General features: G+C 39.2%; 1 protein-coding gene across 1 annotated transcript in view; it reads right to left on the bottom strand.

The window, feature by feature from the left end:
- Nucleotides 1-411: 411 nt before the first annotated feature.
- LOC132109303 (slit homolog 3 protein-like) overlaps nt 412-24,849 on the bottom strand; it is a 167,224-nt gene continuing 142,786 nt past the window's right edge. The window contains exons 27-37 of the mRNA XM_059515313.1: nt 22,456-22,580; nt 20,997-21,094; nt 18,693-18,832; nt 16,342-16,435; nt 15,280-15,417; nt 13,382-13,616; nt 11,262-11,392; nt 4,391-4,545; nt 3,262-3,550; nt 2,935-3,140; nt 412-1,714 (exon numbers count right to left, since the gene is read on the bottom strand). Of these exons, the coding sequence (XP_059371296.1) occupies nt 1,479-1,714; nt 2,935-3,140; nt 3,262-3,550; nt 4,391-4,545; nt 11,262-11,392; nt 13,382-13,616; nt 15,280-15,417; nt 16,342-16,435; nt 18,693-18,832; nt 20,997-21,094; nt 22,456-22,580 (1,847 nt within the window). The 3' untranslated portion in view covers nt 412-1,478. The remainder of the gene's footprint in view (nt 1,715-2,934; nt 3,141-3,261; nt 3,551-4,390; nt 4,546-11,261; nt 11,393-13,381; nt 13,617-15,279; nt 15,418-16,341; nt 16,436-18,692; nt 18,833-20,996; nt 21,095-22,455; nt 22,581-24,849) is intronic.

The raw sequence follows: 24,849 nt of genomic DNA on the forward strand, positions 1-24,849 counted from the left end.
TATACATGTGACCAAAAAACATTTTATTTTAAAATATAATTATTATATTACTGGATATAGGAACAAATATACAATATTCACATATACTATAATTATTATTCATAACTGGCAATCTGAAATATGACATTGAAATGACTTACTTAATGAAAAATAGAGAGAGAGAGAGAGAGAGAGAAAAGCATTTACTCTTTAAGAAAGTAAACCAGCATTATCTCTGAATATAAAACTGGGATAAAGTCATTTGAATAAAGAAGAAAAATACACACATAACACCTTTGAATAACAACCGACAACATGTCCCTGGGTTTCGCTGATCTGGTGCATATGAACATTACTGTACATCTGACAAATTAAAAAAATAAAAGACCTAATTAATAAAAGCTTACAAAAATAAATCACAAAAAACCCAACTGCGTATTTCATTACAAGTTTAATTCGACATTCACTGTAAGTTAATCATCACTCTCTAACTCATATTTAACAAAACATTAGAAAATGCACCGTATAACAATGCTAACATGACACTTCCTGCACAAGCTGAGTTACATCGTCCACTTGGATTTCTACCTTATACAACAGTCTGTGGTGAACAGGGATGAGACAGAACCAGGAGGAATATTCATTAACACTGATTAGCTTTTCCTTTGGAATATCTATAGACCTCATTGTGTTAAATCTAAAAAACGAAACCAAAAAGGGTACACATGAAACAATACAGTAGTAATGGGTGTAATATATTTGCATTTAATATTTTAGTAAAAGACGCTTATGACGGAATACTACGTCAGTATGAAGTGCTTTGCTCCTGTATCACCTGCAATGCATTTGGATTTCAACTGTACAAGGTAAAACAGGTAGAGAGCCTTTAACTATCATAGTTACTACGATAGCTTTACCGCCTGAGCGCAGCATGTTACAAGTTCACATTTAACTCTTCCATGCAGACATGCAAAAAATTCACTCCGATGAGTTGCAGCTTGTAAACCAGAGCCACAACGATGAGCTTTGCAAAGCAACATCTAAAGTTCAAAACATCAGCCCATCCCACTCGAAGCTCCGTCCTTGAAATCCGCAGGTAAGCTCTCTGAGGTCCGTAAGGAAGCAGTTCATTTGTATCCGCCACCAGTTCACAGGAAGTTTGCTCACCACTTCCTGTGTTAGAGAGTCCAGAGAGTCCTCGTCTGATTGGGCACATTTCTCTCCACGCTCACGCTTCACAACAGACATGCAATACGCAGACCAAATTAATTCTCAGGTTAGGTTGTACACTTATATAGATTTATACATATTTATATAATTCATATATTTTCAGGAATGTTAATCTGTGTGTTTTTGTCCGACGATACAAAATTACTTTTCATATAAGCAACATCATAAAAGCAGTCTCTTTCTTTAAAAAAAAAACATCCCTTAATAAAAATAAGTTCTATTTGTGTTTTGTTTATTTTTTACAATATATCTTCTTCTCCAGGCTAATATTACAATGGGCACTTTGTGCAGCCGCACTCCACGGTGGTCTCCATCTCCTCGGAAAAGGAGGATCCGTCGGAGCACTTGAAGCTGAGCTTCCGTCTCCGGCTCTTGGTGGCGGCGCAGCACAGGCCCGAGCGGCAGACGCCTGGACACCGAGCGATTTTACTGGTGGAGGTGCAGTTTTTATGACCCATGTGACGCTTGAGCAGCTCACGGACCATCTCTCCTTGGCACGTCAGCTCTGTGTGGAGGAGGAGACGGAGGACAGGCCATCAGATAAAGCATTTATATAAGAGATGAATAAACATAAGGACCTTCAGGTCAGATATTGACTTGTGTTGCTTCACTCTTCTGGATTCTGTGCAGCATGCAAAAGATTACACGAGACAGTGTTTTTTTGTGCATTTTACTGCATTTAGCATTTAAAAATGCAAAAATGCATCACATTTTTGGGTGGAAACATCATTTTGTATGAGGGAATTCTATTCCTCAGGATTTGATTACATGAAACAGTCCCATTCATTTGTGATACAAAGAAATTGATTTTTAATATCAGATTTGCTTTGAGCTCTGAAGTTTTCTAATCAAAGGTACACTGATGTAAAAATGTTGTTTTTCACAGAAGTCTCTTATGCTCACCAAGATTGCATTTATTTGATCAAAATGTAGTAAATAAGAATAATTTTGATAATCTTGTTATATTGTGAAATATTACAATTTAAAATATCTGTTTCGGTTTTAGTATATGTTAAAATGTCATTTATTCCTGTGATCAAAGCTGAATTAATTATGTTGAAAACAGCTGTGCTGCTAAGTGTTATTTTTTTGGGTGAAATTTTTTTCAAAATTTAATTTATTTTTTATTTTTATGAATTTTTGTAACAATGTAAAAGTCTGCATTCCTACTAAATAAAAGTACAAATATATATCGTTTTTTTTTAAATACTGATTTTGAACTGTATTGCATATGCAATGGTTATTTATGTGTTTTTTACTTTATGAAATCTCATGGAGATCTTGACTGGTTTTTACTGTTGTGCTCTATTGAAATGAGATATCATAGCCAGTATCTAAATATTATTAAGATATCATTGTATAATTCTTCCTCACCCAATAAAGTTTGGTTACATCTGCAGAAGAAAAAAGTAATTTAAAATGCAAAGTAAGTTATACAATTTTAATGAAAGATGATCAAAACAGCAACAAAGTATTTGAATGCGGATCTGCAACGTATTAAATTACAGTTAGCAAATGGATATACATACCTAAATCAATATAATAGAAGAATGGGTGATAGAGCAAGGGGTAAAATCCCCCCCACCACACACACAGAACAATGTGCACTGATGAATTGTGCACAATAAGTCCAGAAACATTTTTTTTTATCTTGTTCTTATGTAAATAAAAAGCTATAATTTTCTGTCATGACTGATGGATGTCTCCTGCAGTGCTGTGTCGCACCTGTTTCACAGGACGGCCCGCTGTATCCAGACTGGCAGTGACAAACCGGCTCTCCGCTCTCCGTCGCCCTGCACTCTCCGAGCACACAGTGCAGCCCCTTGCAGACGGCGGACTCTTCCCGTCTGTCACAGAACTGGCCCGAGTATCCCTCTGAACAAGAGCAGCTGTACGAGGAGCCCTTCGGCACACACACACCGTGCACACACCTGCACAGCAAGAGAGAGCCAGGAGATCACTGCCTGATGCCAACACAACTGAGAGTGGGCCATATGGCCCAAACATTATCACAATCCTTTTTTTCATATCAGTGAATATCGATAATTTTACCTGCTGCTCTCACAGGGGCTCTGGGAGGTGGTCTCTTCACACAGCGGGCCGCTGTGGCCGATGGGACACTCGCAGGTCACGCCTGCCTCTCCTCTCTGTCTGCAGGCCCCATGAGCACAGACACCGCAGGAGTGACAGCCCGGGAGGATGCCCTCCACCCCTGCCAGCCCACCGCCGAGGTCCTGGAGCTCCCCGTTGAGCCGTACGTCATGAATACAGCCGTTAAATGACTGGAAGGGACGGTCTGGACCCGGTCGCAGGCCTGCTGTGTCAATCAGAGAGGGCACACCTAAAATACCAAAAAACAGGCAAACATTAGCACACACGCTTATGCAGTGTGGGGACATGTAACAATATAACATCATTTAAAGGGATAGTTCACCCCAAAATGAACATTCTGTCATTATTTACTCACCTTCATTGCAAACCTGTATGAGTCGCTTTTTCCCATTGACTTCCATAGTAGGTCAATGGGAACCACCAACTGTTTGTTTACCAGCAATCTTCAAAGTATCGTCTTTCATGTTCAACATAAGAAAGCAACTCATACAGGTTTGGAACGACATGAGGGTGAGTAAATGATGACAGAATGTTCATTTTGGGGTGAACTATCCCTTTGATTACAAAACAAATCTGTGACAGTTACTGCAAAAAAAATGTGTAATTAAATTACAGTTATGAAGAGGTTAACGATTACAAAGGGGGTTACATATGAATTTTTTCACACACACATACAGATATGATTGATTTCTTTCCCAAATTGCACTGACTGCTCTAAAATATGAGACCGCAATGTTTCAGGACACAAAATAGGTTCTATTTATGTATGCTTTATTGTTATTTTTAAATGTTACCATTTGAAAACATTTATTAGAAATTTGGAAAAGCAATCAAGAAGTAATCAAATGTAATTAGTTACATTCCTTTAATAAAGTAATTGAAATAGTTACACTACTTGTCTTAAATAGGGTAACTATTACATTTCCAAAGTGACCTTCCCAACACTGTGCTCACGTTTCAATCATTACCATTCAAACACTTTGAATGTATCTCAAAACAAGCCATATTAAATTTTTTGAAACCGTTGAAATGTGGTTTTGATGAACAATGAGGTGTTTTTGATGCTTACCTCCTATGTAGAGCTGTGTGTTGTGGTCCACAGCCGGAGGACGGGGGAGTTTGCCCAGGCTTTTCGGTGCCCCTTTATCCACCACCAAACTCAGCGTCTGATTCTGGATCAGGACCTCCACCGTGTGGAAAAGACCATCGTTCACTGACTCCACACTGCAAGAAAGCAGAAGAAGATAGCAGTTTTTAGAGCACACTTGAGATTAAATATGAGACAAAAAAAGAAAAGAAAGAAAAGTCAAGCTTGGGGTCGTAAGATTTGTTTAATGTTGTAAGAAATGAAGTCTCTTATTATGCTCATTTAGACTCCATTTATCTGATCAAAATACAGTGCATTTAGTAAAATATTGTTCCATTTTCAAATAACTGTTTTCTGTTTGAAGAGATTTTAAAATGTAATTTGTTCCTGTGATCGAAACTGAATTTCCAGCATCATTACTCCAGTCTACAGTGTCACAAGAAACCTTCAAGAAACATTTCTTAAAATAACACCAAACTTTGAATGGTAGTGTAAATATCACTCGTGAGCAAAATATCTTTATTTTTGTATCATTTCCAATTATGCTTTATTTTGTCAAATTTTGCAGTGTGAAATATTTAAATTAGTGTATTGTGGATACATAAAATGCTAGCTACAAAACGACAGTTTTAGCAGATCGTATCATGTCACCAGTGGAGTAAATTAACTTTTCAAAGCAACATTTTAAGCCTAAATGAAAAGCCATGAATGTGCAATACAGAATATCTCCCCGTCGTCTGAAAATGCCGTGGTTTCCACATTAGACTCCGTCAGGTGTATTTCCAGTGAATTTGGCACTGATGTGGGGAAAGCTTATGTTGTGGGAAAAGGAGAGCTTGTGTTGGCCATGAGTTCACTATTTCTTTGAGTTAAGACGCTCAAATCACATCCTGCTGAGTTTGGCACTGTGACTGCGTGAACTCCTGAGAGCGATTCTCTTTCACACGGTCATTTTTTAACCATTGAAGAGTGCCGTTTGTTCCCGGGTTCCACTAAACCTCCATGAAACATCTCACAGACGTGCTCTGACCGGCACAGCTGGATTTTCGCCTTTTCCCTCCTCGGTTTCTTACGATGTGGTGCATGCAGCGCCCTGTTTGGCCCAGATTCTGCTGACTTCTAGGACTGTATTTTGTTTAAATGTGAGAAATAGGGTTATTAACTTATCAGTAGCCCCTGAACTATGAGAAAGCAGAAAGCCCAGTTTTGTATTGTAGTAGTTATTGTTGGATGAAGCACAAGCAGTTACAGACAGCTAGAGACAGTGGTTTGGCAAAGAAGCCCAGAGACCAACAGAGAGAGGAGAAGGGGTTATTTTGATTAGGTAAAAATAACAAAAAATTACTCAAATCATAATAAAAAAAAAAACAAACAAAAAAAGATCCTGATTATTGAATAAAAAGATCTGTTTTTGCAAATAAACTCTTCACACACACACACACACACACATATATATATATATAAAAAATTCACATGTACTAAACAAAACAAAACAAACAAATAAACAAAACCAGCAGAGCATTGTCAGCACAAATACATTAAGCAAACAAACAGACTAGCATTAAAGCATTAAAATTAGCTCATTTTTGCGGCCAGGCAACTAGTATTTGCGCTTGCCCGTAATGCTACTTTCCCTTGCTGAAATGCTGATGCCATAGGTGCGGATAGAGATCAGTGTCCCCAGATATAGAGGGGTATGGTTCACGGAGGTCTTGGCTGAACAAAGACCCAACACAGGCGCACGTGTGGTTTGCATTACAGGCCCATAATTCAATTCCTGTTTCAAAATAGGCTTTTGCAACAAACACTGCAGTCCGCGGGCTGAGACCCCCCAAACATCTCAAGCCCGTCCATTTGATACATCTATGGTGGTACCGATGAATGGCTTTATTACAATATAAGGACATTTTTATCCACTGTCTCTGGTTTTGACAGCCACCTTTCATTAAGAGAGCCTACAGACCAGCTGAGAAGGAAATGGGAAGAGTATTTTTTTGAAAAAAAAAGATGGTGAGAGTGGAAATGTAATAGAAAAAAAGAGGAAGATTCTATTATGAGAATGAAAACATTCTTAATCAGAACATAAATCTCACCATGGGGGACAGAAGTCATCATTTGGAGTTGACAAAATGTATGCAGTGAAGCTCTAGCACCACTAGGGGGCACCAGAGATTAAGATGTATCTTAGCGCTTGCAACTATCGGCCTTTTGTTCATATTCTGACAGACAGAAAATATCCTGAGGCTGTAATATTTTTAGAAGGGTTGTGGGGGGGGGGGGGATCTTTGATGTGTGGCTAGCCTACATATTAGCTTCAAGCAGCTCGTTACGGAGCTCAATAAAAACAAACAGAAACCCATGGAAGATTTCAGCAACCTCATGTCACCCTTCTCGCACGAGGGGTAGTCAATTTCCTGTTAGCTGAAAATAAAATACTCTGTTTTCCCTCGAGCGAAACCGCGTTATAAATGACACATACATACTATTACTGGCACCTTCATCTTGGAGAGTTATCTAGATCAGAAAAACTGTAGACATATTTACATCTTCCAGATTCAGTTACGCCGCACAACCATCGAGCTACTGTATAAGTAACGCAGCTGTAAAGTCAATTATGCCCTTCTGGAACATGAATTGCTAAACGTGGTTATGTAGCGTTTGATATATCATGGGGTGTAACCAAGTAAGGTTAGCTTTAATCTACAGACTGAAGTTAACAGGTAGCATCAAAACACTTGTAAGCAGCAAGGAATAAGGTCTCATCCTTTGAGAATATGTAGCTTTCCTGAAGCACAAACATTAGAGCAACGCTAGCAATGTTACGGTCTTGGTTTGATTCTTGAGGAAAACACTGATAAGAGTACATCACTGGCATATGCGACTAAATCTTCACTCTGGGTAACTTAATGATGTCTAACATTTAAGCTTTAATTACATTAAAGGTAAATGTAGGCACGATAAAACTTTGTGTGTGGACCGTTACCATAAACATCCCTCAGCTTTGACTGTGCTTTCTGCTGTTGTTGCATTAGCGCTGTCGCACTTAGCACACCACAACCATTTATTCTTCTCAAACCCAACGAACTTACTTCATGTCCCGTCACGGTTCAGTCTGAATTACCACTGCCCCCCCCCATTCAAACATTCTGCTCGCAGAGGAACTCTAATCTCGGGCGAAATGAAAACAGGCCGTAAAAACATACCCTGACCCCTCCTTGTTCCCCCTAGCGCTGCTCAGTGTTAAACCCGGTTGACATGCCAAACATTAGCTGCATTTGGAGAGCTGTGGTTAGGCGTGGCGCAGGATGGCGAGCCCACGCTGAGAAGCTGGGGGCAGGGAATGCTAACATTCTCATTCAATTTCCTGCAATGTTTCCACAAACCGCCGCTTCTGCTGAGGAACTGCCCATGCCGCTGCCTAAACTAATACTCAGATTAGCATGACATTTAGTAAAGGGCAGCGCATTAACACGCTGCATGGGCCCGAGCATTCATCTCATGGTAATGAGGCATTACTGCTAGTTAACAGCCTCCGTCGCTCTCCTCCCCAGTGCATTTATCAGTCTCTCCATCCCTCCCCTCACCCACACCTTCCATCAAGGCAGGATCACATTGCAGAGATAAGTATCCTTCACTCTTCGTCGGCTCTCAGTCGTTCTTCATCTCTCTGGAGTCCGAGCTGTCTTCTTTCCCACCGCGCTTTCCCTCAAACCAACCCTTGTTTTTCCTGCCGGGGATCTCTTGCTGAAGTTCAGCAGGGATGAGGTGTAAGAAAAGCTGAGCAAGACCTGTAGATGGTGTGGGAATCTTGCTCTGATCTTCGCCCCACAGAGTCTTTATGACCCAATTCCACATTTGAAGTCAAGCACCCGCAGAGAGCCACTGAACCAGACTCAGCTCAGGAATGCTCCAACCACAGCCTCAAAACTCTAGGTTCCATGGTGGGAAAACCAAAAGCAAGGGAGCTGCCCAAACGCTGCACCCACGTCCAAGCATTGCGGCGTAGGACGGGTTACAAACTGAGCAGCTGGCTCTGTTAGGTCTGGTTACACATTGTTAACGCTAACTATGACATGGAGAACTCCGGAGTACATTTGCCAGACCGGGGTGTGCCAATGCCAAATATTATACATTGAAATGGAAGAACGTGTTCTCTCCTTGCACTTCCTCTCCTCACATGTGAACAACACAATAGGGTGAAGATATGCCAAAGCCACACAGCACAACGTCGCTTGGGGAAAAACAAGATAATTAGAGGGTGAGCATGGATCTGTGATTAACTGTGAGGGCCAAGATACATCTTGGACTTAGCAGGGACCTGGCAACAAAACTTACTTCATTTAGTCACACCACTGCATATTAATTTAAACAGGATGTTGAATGCTATTTCATGCATTCTGACTTATTTACACTGTTCAAGTGTTGGATTCTCAGGCTAAACATGACTCAAAAATGTATGACTTGTGCCAAAGACACTTTATGCACGGTTTGTATAAGGTTTGTAAAGTTTCGTAAAGTATGACCCTGTATGAAATAATAAAGGGTGGAATTCCTTATATGGGCACTTCTCCTGGAAAAGCGTGCAAACAGCAATCAGAGCGAAAGCAAGAGCACACCCATCAATGTGCTTCATATATTAATTCGTTAGCCGTTGTTTAATTCAATAAATGTTTTGTCTTCGTTTTATTCGTGTCGATGTCACAGCTTGCAGACGATCGCTACTCAAAAGCTTTGCATGCTCATGACTCCATAGCTCCGCCCACAGCACACCTCCGGTGCTCGACAACTGTACAGCTGTATCCGTCTTTTATTCTGCCCGGACCAGCCTCAAAAACACAACTCTTAAGCAGAGTTTAGCTAAATTAATGATACCATTGGAGATTTTGGTCATTCCCCATTCAAGGAGAAGCTTGTATCTCTGTTATTACATAGAATGTAGCTGCCTGGTGTATTCCATGAAGGCTGCAACTTGAAACAACAGTCTGTTCCTTTTATCTTTTTCTAAAAAAAAAATGCTCTAAATGCATGTTTGCATTTACTACTAGAAACACTGGAATTAAGTGAATGTATTCTCAGTCTACAAAGACAAGGAATCTGATTGAAACTTTATTTTTCATGCTGTGTCTACTTCATAGAGCAATCGATTCAGCCCTTGTTGCAGGCAGAAGTGAAGAGTGGCCCTCTGCAGCAGCAACAGAAGGCACTGGATCAATACAAAGTCATCAAGAAAGCAGACACGGCCTGAGCACCCAGCTCACCGCTGTTCACATCTACTGCCTGCTAAAACAGCTGCCAGTCACAAATGTTCACTCTCTACTTCTGCAGATGCAGATGAAAAAGATGCCAGAGACTCTGAGAGATGGCACATACCCATTCTTTATAGATCAAGACACATCTCGAAATGCTTTGAAACTGTGCGCTGTCATTATGTTAGTGTGCAGACTGAATTTAAAAGCTTGAATCTGGGCTCTTGAAACCCATTACAGAGCCTTGCTCGCTTAATGACATCCGCAGTGACCCACCAGGCCCGGAGTCAGGCACAATCTACACCAGACTCAACAAGTCTGTTGTCTGCTGAAAGGGCAGGAGGTGAGGGCTAAGAGCTCTGTGTTTATGGGGGCTCCAGTGAGCATAGAAATCATGGCGCTGCAGCACAGAAGCGTTCACATGGGAACCCAGTGAGAGCTTGCTTCAAGCATGTCATGTAAACCCAGGCCTCCTATATGGTTTTATGATGTGCCACGAGCTTACAGGGATTCAAACTCACTGAGAACGGTGAGCAAACTTACCCGCAAATGCAGCTTTTTCACCCTGAACTATTCTGGATGAGAGCAGGGAGCCTCGTTTGAAACTCAGTCATTTTTATGGAAGATGAATGACTGTGTATGTTTGATGTTTTGAAATAATTTAGAGTGGTATATGTCTATTTAGATTATGGTGCTGCAAACACAGCTGGCTGTATGAGTTTATTTACTGTGTAGAACAGAAGTATGATTGTGTTTGTGGGTCTGTTACAAAACCTGGTGAGCTACAGAGGCAGCTGATTTCTTAGAGAGCTTCGTAACTAAAATGGAACCTCTTAAGTGACTAATTTGGAATGTTCTACATAGGAAGCCACAAATAACATTCCTCATGTGAGGCACACTGCAACTGGTTCTGCTGTTAGCATGTTGTAGTTCACAATGCAATGCTCTAATTAACATAAATATACATAGTATACACAAATATGGGGTAATACCATTTTCAATTATATTAAATTATTTATGAATTAAATTTAAGTCAATTTTAATGAACTTTCACCTCAAGGCATTTTGTATTCCCAATACTGGACAGTCGGTTTGAGCCCAGTGCATTATGGGTGTTTTTAGTAACTTTTTGGCAAGAGTGCTTTTTCTCTGTTTCTCATGTAGCACCTATAAAAAGAAATTAGTGATACACAGCCAAGTTTTATTGAAAGCCCATCTTGTCAGTGGTGAATTACCTTTAAAAGACAACTCTGTAGTTTACCGTTTTGAATGAATCGTTTGAATGAATGATTCAATGAGTCAATCATACAAACAGGGAATTGTTGCCACCTACTGGTGGTTTTAGTGTCATATTTATTTATCCATGACAGGCCTAAACCAGCCAAGGTTATAACATAAAAATGCACTAATTATCATTATCGAAAAAAGAAAAAAAATCCTCAAAATATAAAGATATATTGTTTGTCTATATTGCATACCCCTAGTACAAAGATGCCTCTTTCTACTGCCCCTACAGGTGTTTTGCACATAGAGGTAAGATTTTTGCACTTAGTGTCTCTTTCTTTAAATAATCGCTTACAAAGTGTGTGTTTGTGCCATACCCTCACCTGTACACTGTGGTTGGGGGGTACTTGGCAACATCATAGATCAAACGTATGTGTCCCTGGTACAGCTCTAGGGCGAGTGGGTCATCGTCCACTTTATACAACAGAATGCCATTGTCCTTATCTGTGGCTACCTACAAATAAAGAGAGGGGTAATGGGAAAGAGACAGCAAAAGATCAGTGAAGGAAAACAGCAGGAAGACTTCTGAAGATTGAGGTGGAAGGGTAAAAGAAGGATGTACAAAACAATCAAGAGTGCGTGATAAGCACGCTATTTCAATACGACATTCACACCGAGAGAGATCTGCTGCAGGCCTGACAATTAACTCCCTGTTTAGTCGAGGGCATCAAATGGAACGCCTGCGAGCAAGCTGTGATGGAAAACAGCTCACGTTTATATATAAGCACTAGGACGAGAGGAAAGAAAAGAGCAGTTGATGGCTTATGGAGTGTGGAAGCCCATCTACACATCAGTTGAGACCAAGTGGACTGCTCATATGCCCTGGAGGCATATGAGCCGTTAATGTGTCCCTGTATTTGGTTTCTGTCAGTGGATATGTCACAGGAGGACCAAGTCATTAACACTGTTTAGCACAGTTTTACTAAGAGCGCTAGAAATAAAAAAAGCAACCTAATTTGATTGCTTTTCTATATTTGCAGTTCCTGAGCGTGTTGCACCAACAGAGCGAAAGCTGTAAAATATTCAGAAAGTGCAATGATGAAATGTCATTCTCTTAAATTTGACTTAAAATATTTATCAGTTCATACAATAATGGACACTTTTTTTTTTACTGATATTGTTTTTAAAAATAAATGTACTACAATGTATTTGAAATACATTTGTTTTGTGCTAAGTGTGCTATAAATACATTTACATCTGCTTAATAAAAATACCCTGCAATTGTACTTATGGTATACTAAATTGGTGTACTTCAAGTCTAATAAATTGGAACAGCTAATTTTGTGCTTAATGCATTTTAGTTGTACTGAAATAGTGCTGAAGTCCAAGGCAACTTGTAAAGCGCTTTGGATGGCCATGTGGTCTGTTGAAAGCGCTATATAAATGCAGTCCATTTACCATTTAAAGTGGAACTACTGCAAGTATGCTTCAGGCACACATTAAATATCTTGCATTTAAAGACTTTGATTATACAAAGATCAAAGATCCACCAATAAATGGTGACATTATGACACATTTTAGGCGTATTATTAAGAAATGTGGATTGGGCACAAGTAGTACTCCAAATAAAGTTTAATTATAATTTTTATATCAGTTATGTTAATAGATTTGAACTATACTGTGTGAAATAATTTTTTTTTGAATATATTACATGTTTCTTTACTCTGGTTTTAATGCTATTTAAATGTTAATTTAATTAATAGTAAACATACATGCAATGAAATACAGAGGAAATATTTAGAGGAAAATACCAATGTTTTTTTTTTTATACTCTATGAACATGGTATTTGGATTCCTTCACACATTTTTGCAGTATTTTAAAATAACTGGTTAATTTTAAAACATCTATGAAAATTCAAACAAATCAGACATGAATTTTAGACTTGTGATGAATGAAAAAATAAATAAACATTCACGAATCATAGATATGCACTTTTTCATTTTAAAACCTCATTGTCTATGTTATCTTCTTGCCAAAAAGTCAGACTTGTTTTAGAAAGCACCATTACTTAACTCGAAAAGGAGAGATGCTGACGTCCACAAGGAGATAAACAGCCACTGAGCTCTTTTTCATTTCTCCTACTTTAATTAACATTAGTGTGCCCTCTCGACGGTGAGAAGATGGGATCATTTGTAGGAGATCTAGCGGTTACGCAGGGCCCCTGATTGCAACGGATAACAGCCGGCTCAACCTCTATTACCATAATATATGTCCTCAGGAGAAGAATTATTCACGCAGGTGGACAAGAGGTGACATTCTCATAATGTCAGAGAGGCCAAAGCTGGCTTAGACCAGGCACCGCGGAGGAAAACAGACCTTGACAGAGAGACAGATCGCTTCTCATGGCAGCAGATGTGAGTTCGGGAGATATGTGGGGTCTGTATTACAGAAACTGATCTGGGACCCTTTGTTAAGCATTACAGGAAGTGGTTACAGGCATACCTGCAGGGATATGTGCATGGGTGGTCGGATCTTGGCGCCTGAGAGCTCCAGATAGGTATCTTTGCCGAGGAAGTGCACTGTGACCATCTTATGACACTTGGAGCCAAGTGGACACCGGCACACAGGCTCTCCCTCCACGACCAGACACTGCGCTCCATTCTGACAGTAAGATTGATCACATGGACTCGTCTTCTGGAGGATTATCATTGGTGGAGGAGTCTCACAGAACAACCCACTAAGGAAAGAGAGGGGGCGAGGGTCAAAAGTTTGGAATAATTAGGATTCTTTTTTACTGTTTTTAAAAGACATCTTTTATGCTCACTAGGGCTGCATTTATTTGATGAACAATACAGTAAAGTAACAATAATGTGAAATATTTTTAGTTTAAAGTGACAATTTTCTATTTGAATATATGTTCAAATGTAATTTATTCCTGTGATGTAAAGCTGAATTTTCAAAATAATAATAACATCGTAATAATAAACCTGCATGAATATCGTAATCGTGGGCACTTCAAATACTGTAAATGATTATACATTACTCTGATTTTTCAAATGCATTCTAAAAACACTAAGAAAATTCAGTTGTATTTTTTAAACTAATACTAACATTCTTCTGTAACATTAACAGATACCTTGTGTAACAAATGTAGCAATTTCACATAACATTTACTAATGAGACCTTATTGTAAATTATTACCTATTGCATATAAACTATAATTCTTTTTTACTTTAAACATTTATAAGCAATAAAGCAACACAACAAAATGATAGTTTTGCTTATTATACCTGTTATAATATAACAATGCTTTTTTTTTGCATATTTTGTGATTATATACAATGATAAAAGCTTTTATACCATCATATGCATATATTATTACTGAATATTATATTAGTATAGTATATTACTGGAAACAATTTAAGCAATTTTTAAGAACTTCTTTCTTTCTTTCTTTCTTAAATCTAATTCACACAAGAAATGGAGACAGTGTTAGAATATTGATGGAGTGTCAGGATGGGTGGTAAGGCAGATTAATGTGGGGCTCAAGACACCATCAGGCCCTTAATTAGTAGCCGTAGTGGAGTGAGGGATGCTGAGGAGAGAGCTATTGTTCTTCTGTACAATGCCACACATGCACGCAGACTCAGACGCACACACACACACACACACACACACACACACCCGAATGTTATAATTAGCCATATGGCTATTCATCGTCTGTGCGTGTCAGATCTAACTACACACTATCATATAACAAAGGACCAACAGAAGCTTGGTGTGTATGTGTGTAAGCGTGTACATGTTTGCATCATCTATCAAGCCTTTCATAATCATAATGAACACAGGTGTGCAAGTATCCTAGCTATCAGAAAAGTATGTGCATGCTTTTTGAGTGATTTCTAACCTACTTTCACTTTTGCAGATGCAATTGTGAAGAGGGAAAAAGGGGAAATTATGAATGAAAGGAATTAGTAGATTATTGATTGATTTATAAAAAAAAAAAAAAAAACGTCAGGGTCAGTATTCATCAACAGTTTTCATATTTAGGTATTATTACTATTTAAAATATAATAAAACTTAAATTCAAATTGCATTCATTCAAATGCATTGCTGAATTAAATTCAAATTGCATTCATTCAAATGCATTGTATATTAATATACTATATAATATTACTATTAAAATATTAGGATGATATTATTATTATAAAATATAATTCTAAATTGAGTGAATTGTTTTTCCCTTAAAATGCACTTTTTCGTTTAGTTGTAGAGCTACTGATTAGTTCAGATTAGTCTTTAGCAGTTTAACTGTAAGTCATTATAACAGAAAAAACTGAATTCTATACTGCGTGCAAGGAAATGCAAGCGTGTGAGTGTGAACAATGAACGAGTCTCACCTGAACCCCTCCTTGCACACACACGTGTATCCGTTTATGGCGTCATTACACTCTGCTCCATGCTGGCATTTGTTCTCCAGACAGTCGTTGTAATCCTGCTCACAGTGCTGGCCAACATAACCCGGCAAACATTCACACCTGAAGGAAGAACAACACCAACAACAGTTCAGATGCTATTTGTTGAAGCATTACAAGACATAAACCAAATCAATCAAAGAAGTATATGAAAAGTAGACAAAGTATGTTCTGTCCAGTTTTAGTGAGTGAAAGAACTACAATCCCATAAAGCATTGCTAATTTAAATTAAAATCTATTAATTTATAGTTGTTTGTTAAAATGTTTTTCAGCAAAGAACAAAAACAAATTATACACACAAACACACACACACACGTCTGGTCAGCTATCCTTGTGGGGGTAATGGTTTTTATACTGTACAGACCCTATTTTCTATGGCCCTACACCAACCCTACACCTAAACCTAACCCTCACAGGAAACTTTCTGAAACTTCATTCTGTGTAATTTATTAGCTTGTTTACCCGTGGGGACCTCAATTTAGGTCCCCACCGTGAAATGAGTCCCCATGAGTCTGTGTGTATTCAGGTTTAAGTCCCCACCAGAATAGAAAAACAAGTACACACACACACACACACACACACACACACACACACACACACACACACACACACACACACACACACACACACACACACACACACACACACACACACACACACACACACACACACACACAAACATTTATATATGTGTGTGTGTGTGTACACACATGAATTTCATAAGCATCATGGTAAGTTTTTCCATCACAAATTCTGCTATTAAGCATAATTATTTTACAAATAAGTTGCATTAATGTGAACAGTTGGTTTGAAGAAAAGCATATATCCTCAGAGCTCACAACAGGTCTGTCTTGAATTATTAAACTCACTTTCCTAACGAAGAGAAAATGAATGCTTTTACTTTCCAGAACCCGACAGTTGCTCTATTACAGGCAGCTCATGTTGTCTTTTGTGTGAAGTTCTGACCAGAGGAGCTCACACACTCACCTGTAGCCCTTACTGAGGGGAACACACTTGGAGTCGTGTTGGCAGAGGTCAAACCCGGGCAGACAGGGGTCAATCACCTCCTCACACAGATCACCTTAGAGACACACAAAGAAAAGGAACAGATGACTCTAACAGTTGCATTCGGAGTTTTATCACATGCTGAAACACTCAGGGCCTCTGATGTCTACGGGTGAAGCAACTCTTTGACTGAATATACAACATGTGTGTCACGACCCACCTCGAGGTGTTTTCACCCCTCACACCATCTGTCAGCATTTAGACTGTATGAGGCTTTTCTCCTCTAGGCTCAACTGAAAACATCTTTGTGTGATGGCAAAGTCTTTCTAGAGCACACAGCTCAGCAGGCTCTACTCTAAGGCACTAAATCACTGACAACCAGAAACTTCAATACGTTCCCTGTTCCCGTCCACCTGCTGTAGGACATCTGGCTCTGCAACAGGCCATACTGGGTCTAATCCAACCTCCACATCCCTGCACTCATTCAACCAGATATTCCTAGCACTTCCTGTCTAGCACACTTGCGCTGGTGTTGCTAGTTGCATGGCACGGCAACAGCTCAGAAAGAGATGTACCCTCTCCGTGCTCAGACCCTCGAGACGGGTTTAGGTGGTCTGCTGCCAGGCCAATTTCCTCTAGACCCTTTCTACAGCAACTGTGAGTGTTCTTCAGGGAATCAGTGCAGTCAGTGTCTACAGCTGATGTTTCCTCCGTGCACCTCACAGGCTGGAGTCTGGAAAGAGCTCAAGCTGGGGCTTCTTAAAACAATTCTGGATGTTGGTGGGAAGATTTGTGCTGACTGACGTTAATACAGAACAATCCTCAAATGTTAAAATACAAGACTGAGATGCAGAAACACAAAGAAAATTGAGAAGGAAGACTTCACCTTTGGCAAAGTGTGAAGATTCAACATTAAACAAGGACTGAAGCACCAAATTGCCTTGCCTTGTTTGGGGTTGATTTTTTTAATGCTCTAAAAAGAAGACTTCATGTATTTGGTCAAAAAGACTGTGTTGTGAAATGCAATGTTATGAGATAATATTACAAATATAAAAATTACAAATAACAGTTTAAATATATATTTGGCAGCCATTTCTTCAATTTGAAGTGTCACATCCTTAAGAAAGCATTCTAACATGCTGAAAAAGAACAGCATTTTTTTAAATAGAGATCGTTTCAAACATTATAAATGTCTTCACTGTCACTTTTTATCAATTTAATGCATCCTTGCTGAATAAAAGTGTTAATTTGTATCAAAATGAAAAATCCTCAAATATTTAGCAATAGTGTATGATTTTTTTTTTCCAAAAAGAAAAAAATATTAATCGACCCCAAATGGTAGTATAAGCCCCAATACAAATGTAAAATATAACAATACAAGCCCACAATGTCTATGGGCATAAAGTTAAAACAATAGAAAACATCATCTGTATATTAAATCTTCCACCTTCCTTCTCCCCTTTCATTTCACCCACATAAATACAGTACATATGTTTTATATGAAACTAATGAAAAAGTATTTTCTATGTTGAGAGTCTGATCTTTAGCCATTCTGGTACAAATGAAGAGCACTGCATACTTCCTGCATGCAGGAAAAATCACAAATTAGATTTTTGTGAAATATGACAGCAAATGGAGAAAAAAAGCACCTGCTCTTTTAGGGGAAACCTCTTAGTCAAAGATGATACTTTCATGAAACGTAACTGAGAACTTTATTAAGATCAACCTCTGAGCAATAACTTTTTTCTCTTGCTTGGTTTAAAACTCAGTTTTTAAGACTGTGCTCTTTAAGCGGGCAGCTGTGTGTGCCCTACGAGCTTAAGGATGTGGCCAGGCTTATACCGCAGCAAGTACACACTCTCTACACCAACTGCACCCGCTCCAAGGGAGGTGGCAAAGAGGAATGCCGTTATAATGACAGGGCCCGCTAGGAGCAGTTGCACTTCCTATTTTGAGGAAAAGAAGAGAGAACGAGCAGTGGTGCCACTGGACAGCTCTTGGCAGATCTGAAGTGGAAATAAACAGACAGTTTTAACAACAGCTGAACTTTAAATCTGCCTGGTCAGGACTTCTGTCAAAAGCTGGTTTGTTTAGTAAAACTGCCCACTACCAGTCTTAACATGTATATTATTTTGGTTTCTTAATGTTTTCTTAGCCACCTCAGTTGTGGCTGGAGGATATAAATGAAATTGGCGCAGTCTTGCCAGTGAAATGGCCTGATTGTGGTAAGCTGAGATGGACAAGTAGGGCAATAGTCTAAGAAAATGGTAACAAAGAGTCTGAATGCATTCTGAATGCATTTATAGTCTGGCTTAATGAGCTTTAACTGATACCTCTGTAGTTCAGAGGGCAGACGCAGGTGTAGTTGTTGATGCCGTCCACACAGGTGGAGTTATTCTCACAGTCGTTGTCTTCACAGTCATCAGGATTCAGCTCACACTGCTGTCCCTCGTACCCAGGCGGACACACACAGCTAGAGGAATGGGAAGGCACAGGACAAGGATCAATACTTCAAATGTTACAACAAATGGAAACTCGTGGGTTTCAGTGATTTAGCTCTGTTGGGTGACACCCTGATACTGCCAGACTGATTTTTTTCCAAGTTTGCAGCCAGAACAGTTTCATTTGTTGCCATTCATGTCTGATTGTTTGGTCTTTAAATGTCAATCCAACATCCTTCATTAGTGCTCTGCTCACAGCCAACAGGAACACTTTGAGCTTTGGTTTTAACATGCACTGAACACATTACAACAATAGTTCAGCCACTAATGATGGTGCTGGTAAATTTATTACACTCTATATGTTCTTGTTTATTGAGAATATTGGGTTTATGGAAGAAGATCTTGAGACACTGAATAAACCTGGACTCACTTTTATAGCACAGACTGTCCTTTTCTAAGCTATTAAGCTTGACAGCTACTGGTCACCATCCACTTTCTTGAAGGAAAAGAGCAGCCTAAACATTTTGGTAAACATCTCATTTTGTTCTGTCAAAAACAAGCAATATAATGGTGACTAGATGATGGAAGAACCAGCTCATTTGTGTATGAGTCAAAATGCTACTGGAGTCCATGACTGTTTTGGTCCTTGAGTCTGAGCCATATTTTCTTGGTCATTGAATATGAGTCCAAGATTATATTTTGATGGTCTTGGTCCTCGACTCAGGGTTCAAAATCATATTTTAATTTTATTGGTCTTGTCCTGCTGGGACCATGAAGACTCTGTCTTGATTCAGACTCAACCCTTTTCTGGTCTTAGTCTTTAACCAAAATCAGCCCACTTCTGGTCTCGGTTTCGACTCAACCCTCTTTTTATCTCGATCTTGATTCAGACTCAATCTCACTTCTGTTTTCACTTGTGATTCAGACTCAACCCTCTTTCTGGACTTGAATCAAACTCAACCGTCTTTTGATCTCGATTTTGATTCAAACTCAGTGTTTTCTGGACTTGGCCCTGACACATACTTGACCTTCTTCTGGTCTTTGTCTTGATTCAAACTCAATCTCTTCTGTTTTCACTTGTGACTCAGGCGCTACTCTTTTTTAGGTCTTGAATCAGACTCAACCCTCTTTTGATCTCGATCTTGATTCAGACTCAACCCTCTTTCTGGACTTGAATCAGACTCAACCCTCTTTTGATCTCAATTTTGATTCAGACTCAGTGTTTTCTGGTCTTGGCCCTGACACATACTTGACCTTCTTCTGGTCTTTGTCTTGATTCAGACTCAATCTCACTTGTGACTCAGACTCGACCCTCTTTTGATCTCAATTTTATTCAGACTTACTCAGACTTTTTTCTGGTCTCAGTCCTGAATCAGACTCGACCCTTTTCTGATCTCACTCTAGACTCAAACTCGACTCTGTTCTGGTTTAGGTCTTCACTGGGACTCAGATAAGCTGGTTTCAATTACACCACAGCAAATTACCTGCTGAAATTCAATTTTTCTCTGTTGTTTTGGCTTCCTGTTGCTATCCGTAAGACTTATAGGTCAGATCCATCAGTGACTGAGGCTCAGTGTTTGATAAACCTCCATCTCCATGGTGACTTGTTGAGCAATAGCAGTAAAACTTATCTCACTGTTTAGCAGAGCCCACACCCATCTGTACCATTCCACCCAGTCCCTGCCCTCTGGCTGCCATCTCTCAGAAACTATGCCAGCAACCGATATATTCCACCCCCAGACACATAAAAACACACAAATCTCTGGGCTCATTTGCTGTTTTTTTGTTAAGTCATTGTGCAACTCTGCTCCTGCTGGATGTGAAGCGGCTGCCCTACAAAAATTGAACAGAGGCCTAACGTGACATTACCAAAGTTGCTGGGAGATTTATAGGACACGGGGGACATTTATTGTGCCATTACAACAATCTGCCTGTCTCTTGCTTCTTTCAAATGTCCAGGGGTGTTACAAGCTTTACATTTTTAATACACAGATTTTCCCCAGACGTGCATTTTAACAAATCATTTCAGTTTTTTAATCTTATTTATATCATTTTTGACACTTGTATTCATAGCGATAGTGGAAACACTGTGCAGACTACATTCAGACCAAAACTCAACATTTCAGGCCATAGGTCCAACAACTTCCAAGCTATTCGATGGCTGACAGAATATAATTTCTACAGCTCTGAATGTACCTGTAGTACCCATCCAGTCCAGGTGTGAGGTGGCATGTGCCTCCATTAACACACGGCAGGCTGATGCAGGCGTTTATGGGGATCTCACAGTTACGACCCTAAGGAAAGAGAAAGCCTATGAGCATGGATGAAGAAAGAAAGAGCTTTGGTTTTAACATGTCTGACCCTACATACTGAGACAAAGGCCACAATCAGATGGATACTTTCAAAGGTGAAGCGGTTAAAGGAATAAAAAGCCATCATCCACAGTATTACGTAATGAGTTCTGTGTAAAATGTCAACTTAAACGTTAACCACAATTTACCTTTCAAACTGGGTTAAGGAGTGGATATTAAAGCCAATGATTAGTGGTGCTTTCTATGGTCATTGTTGCTCATACTTATAATTAGGAATCTGTTTTAATCCCTTAACTTCCATCAAGAACACCCTAGCAACCACATAGCAACATAATAAAAACACTCAGAACATATTAACTCGTTTTGCACAGAAAAGCACCACTCAGATTTTCCTCACTTAATGTAAAAGTCTTGTTTGTTTACTATTTCTATATCCAGGCCCAGAACCGAGTTTAGTTTAATATCATGGTTTATGGAAGATGCATGTCTTGTCCTGATCCTTTTACACTCCGGGGCTGTAACTCTGTGACTCTGTGAAAGGCTTTTGCCACAGATATGCCTGTTTCCTCTGCTCTCCTCAAAGGGCCCATATGTCTGTTTTCTTTCTCTCTGCGTATCTTTTTTTTGGTCTCATGTTTGACTTAATTCAGTACTCTTGAACATTCGAATCAATCTTCACTTACTTCGAGGACAGATGAACACCTGCAAATGACCTTGAGAGCTGCGGTTTTAATTAAAAGAGCTCATTGGTTCCGTCTTGTAGGGGGTGCAAAGGGTTAAGCTCTTATCTGTTCTTCAACAGAACAACACTGACAGGAATCCCATAACCAAACAAAAGGGTAATAATTGGGCGCTGCATCCAGGACACACACACACACACACACTCGCAATGCAACCGAGTCTGTATTATGTAAAACTTTGGTTCGCTTGGGTTTTCAATTGGTTTTCGTATGTGCATCAGCAATCTGATCAATTAATAATTCATAAATAATTATCATTTTTGTACGCTCCTGTCTGGTCACACTTATCATTGCACACCACAGCTTGTCTTTGAATAAATTGCCTATGAAGAGGAGCTCACATTTTTCACATCTCGTGCAATGCATTTGCCCATAGCCCAAGACCCCACCGCCAAGGTCCCACCACCGAGTATCCACTACACAAACAACTGCAGCCTGAGTACAATAGGAACTAATCAAGAAACATCAGAGACAGTGAGTTCAGCGTCGGGAAGATGGATGATGAGGCTCTCTTGCATGTAATGAAGCACATAACTCATAGGAATATTCTGTACACACGTGCATGAGGATGTGCTGTATTTGGGGTGGCGGATGTTCACTCACCTTGTAGCCAAAAGGGCAGGTGCAGCGGTAGGAGCCTGTGACATCACTCACACATGTGCCGTTGTTCTGACAGGGAGTCGCCAGACAGGGGGCGCACTTGGACATCAGATTCAAATCTGCTGGCCCTGAAACACACAACACAAAATGTGAAGTATAAATGAGAAAGGGAACAAGAAATAAAAGTGAATGGAGGTGACATTAAGGTCAACATGAAACAAACCTGACCATATTTACTTGTGAAACAATATACGCATGTTTATTACTATACAAAATAAAAAATATTTATGTACTGTTGTAGTATGCATTTATTATTTTGAATTCACTTTTGTTTTTCCAGTTTTCATTTAATTTTAGTTTAAGTTTTAATTAATTCTTGATTAATTAAGATTTTCATAAATATTGATATTTAGCTTGATTTTATATAAATTTCAGGTTTTTAGTTTAGTTCAGTTTTCACTTGAACTTTTCAGTTCAGGTCAACATTTCTAATTCTTGTTCTTAAAGTTTTTTTTTCATCTAATATTTATATTTTATTCAATTTTATTTTAGGTAATGAAAAGAACTGAAAACGTATAACTTAAATGATAACTTAAACTGTTTGAACAGTTTTAAGCTGTAGTTATTGATAACAAGACTGCTCTTTTTGGACATCACAAACCTTTGACTCCATTCTGGTACGTAATGTCCACTTTTCATGATCCAATCTGTTCTGAACTTAATAAAATCAAGTCATAACCTACAGTATTTTTTTCCTCAAATATCTTGTTTTGTTCTAAAAATGTAATTTATCATGAAAACAATGACATTACAAATGCATAACTTGCACAATCTAAAAAAAAATGTACTAAACTGCGGCGCTACACTTTCAATATGTACCATTTTGTATTAAATAAACTACAATGATGTACATTTAGCTTCTGTACCTTAGGATACTGCCCGAATTATACAACCCGAATTCCGGAAAAGTTGGGACGTTTTTTAAATTTTAATAAAATGAAAACTAAAAGACTTTCAAATCACATGAGCCAATATTTTATTCACAATAGAACATAGATAACATAGCAAATGTTTAAACTGAGAAAGTTTACAATTTTATGCACAAAATGAGCTCATTTCAATTTTGATTTCTGCTACAGGTCTCAAAATAGTTGGGACGGGGCATGTTTACCATGGTGTAGCGTCTCCTTTTCTTTTCAAAACAGTTTGAAGACGTCTGGGCATTGAGGCTATGAGTTGCTGGAGTTTTGCTGTTGGAATTTGGTCCCATTCTTGCCTTATATAGATTTCCAGCTGCTGAAGAGTTCGTGGTCGTCTTTGACGTATTTTTCGTTTAATGATGCGCCAAATGTTCTCTATAGGTGAAAGATCTGGACTGCAGGCAGGCCAGGTTAGCACCCGGACTCTTCTACGACGAAGCCATGCTGTTGTTATAGCTGCAGTATGTGGTTTTGCATTGTCCTGCTGAAATAAACAAGGCCTTCCCTGAAATAGACGTTGTTTGGAGGTAAGCATATGTTGCTCTAAAACCTTTATATACCTTTCAGCATTCACAGAGCCTTCCAAAACATGCAAGCTGCCCATACCGTATGAACTTATGCACCCCCATACCATCAGAGATGCTGGCTTTTGAACTGAACGCTGATAACATGCTGGAAGGTCTCCCTCCTCTTTAGCCCGGAGGACACGGCGTCCATGATTTCCAACAAGAATGTCAAATTTGGACTCGTCTGACCATAAAACACTATTCCACTTTGAAATAGTCCATTTTAAATGAGCCTTGGCCCACAGGACACGACGGCGCTTCTGGACCATGTTCACATATGGCTTCCTTTTTGCATGATAGAGCTTTAGTTGGCATCTGCTGATGGCACGGCGGATTGTGTTTACCGACAGTGGTTTCTGAAAGTATTCCTGGGCCCATTTAGTAATGTCATTGACACAATCATGCCGATGAGTGATGCAGTGTCGTCTGAGAGCCCGAAGACCACGGGCATCCAATAAAGGTCTCCGGCCTTGTCCCTTACGCACAGAGATTTCTCCAGTTTCTCTGAATCTTTTGATGATGTTATGCACTGTAGATGATGAGATTTGCAAAGCCTTTGCAATTTGACGTTGAGGAACATTGTTTTTAAAGTTTTCCACAATTTTTTTACGCAGTCTTTCACAGATTGGAGAGCCTCTGCCCATCTTTACTTCTGAGAGACTCTGCTTCTCTAAGACAAAGCTTTTATAGCTAATCATGTTACAGACCTGATATCAATTAACTTAATTAATCACTAGATGTTCTCCCAGCTGAATCTTTTCAAAACTGCTTGCTTTTTTAGCCATTTGTTGCCCCCGTGCCAACTTTTTTGAGACCTGTAGCAGGCATTAAATTTTAAATGAGCTAATTAA

This window comes from Carassius carassius, chromosome 29, assembly GCF_963082965.1.
Source record: "Carassius carassius chromosome 29, fCarCar2.1, whole genome shotgun sequence".
Taxonomy (NCBI): Eukaryota; Metazoa; Chordata; class Actinopteri; order Cypriniformes; family Cyprinidae; genus Carassius; species Carassius carassius.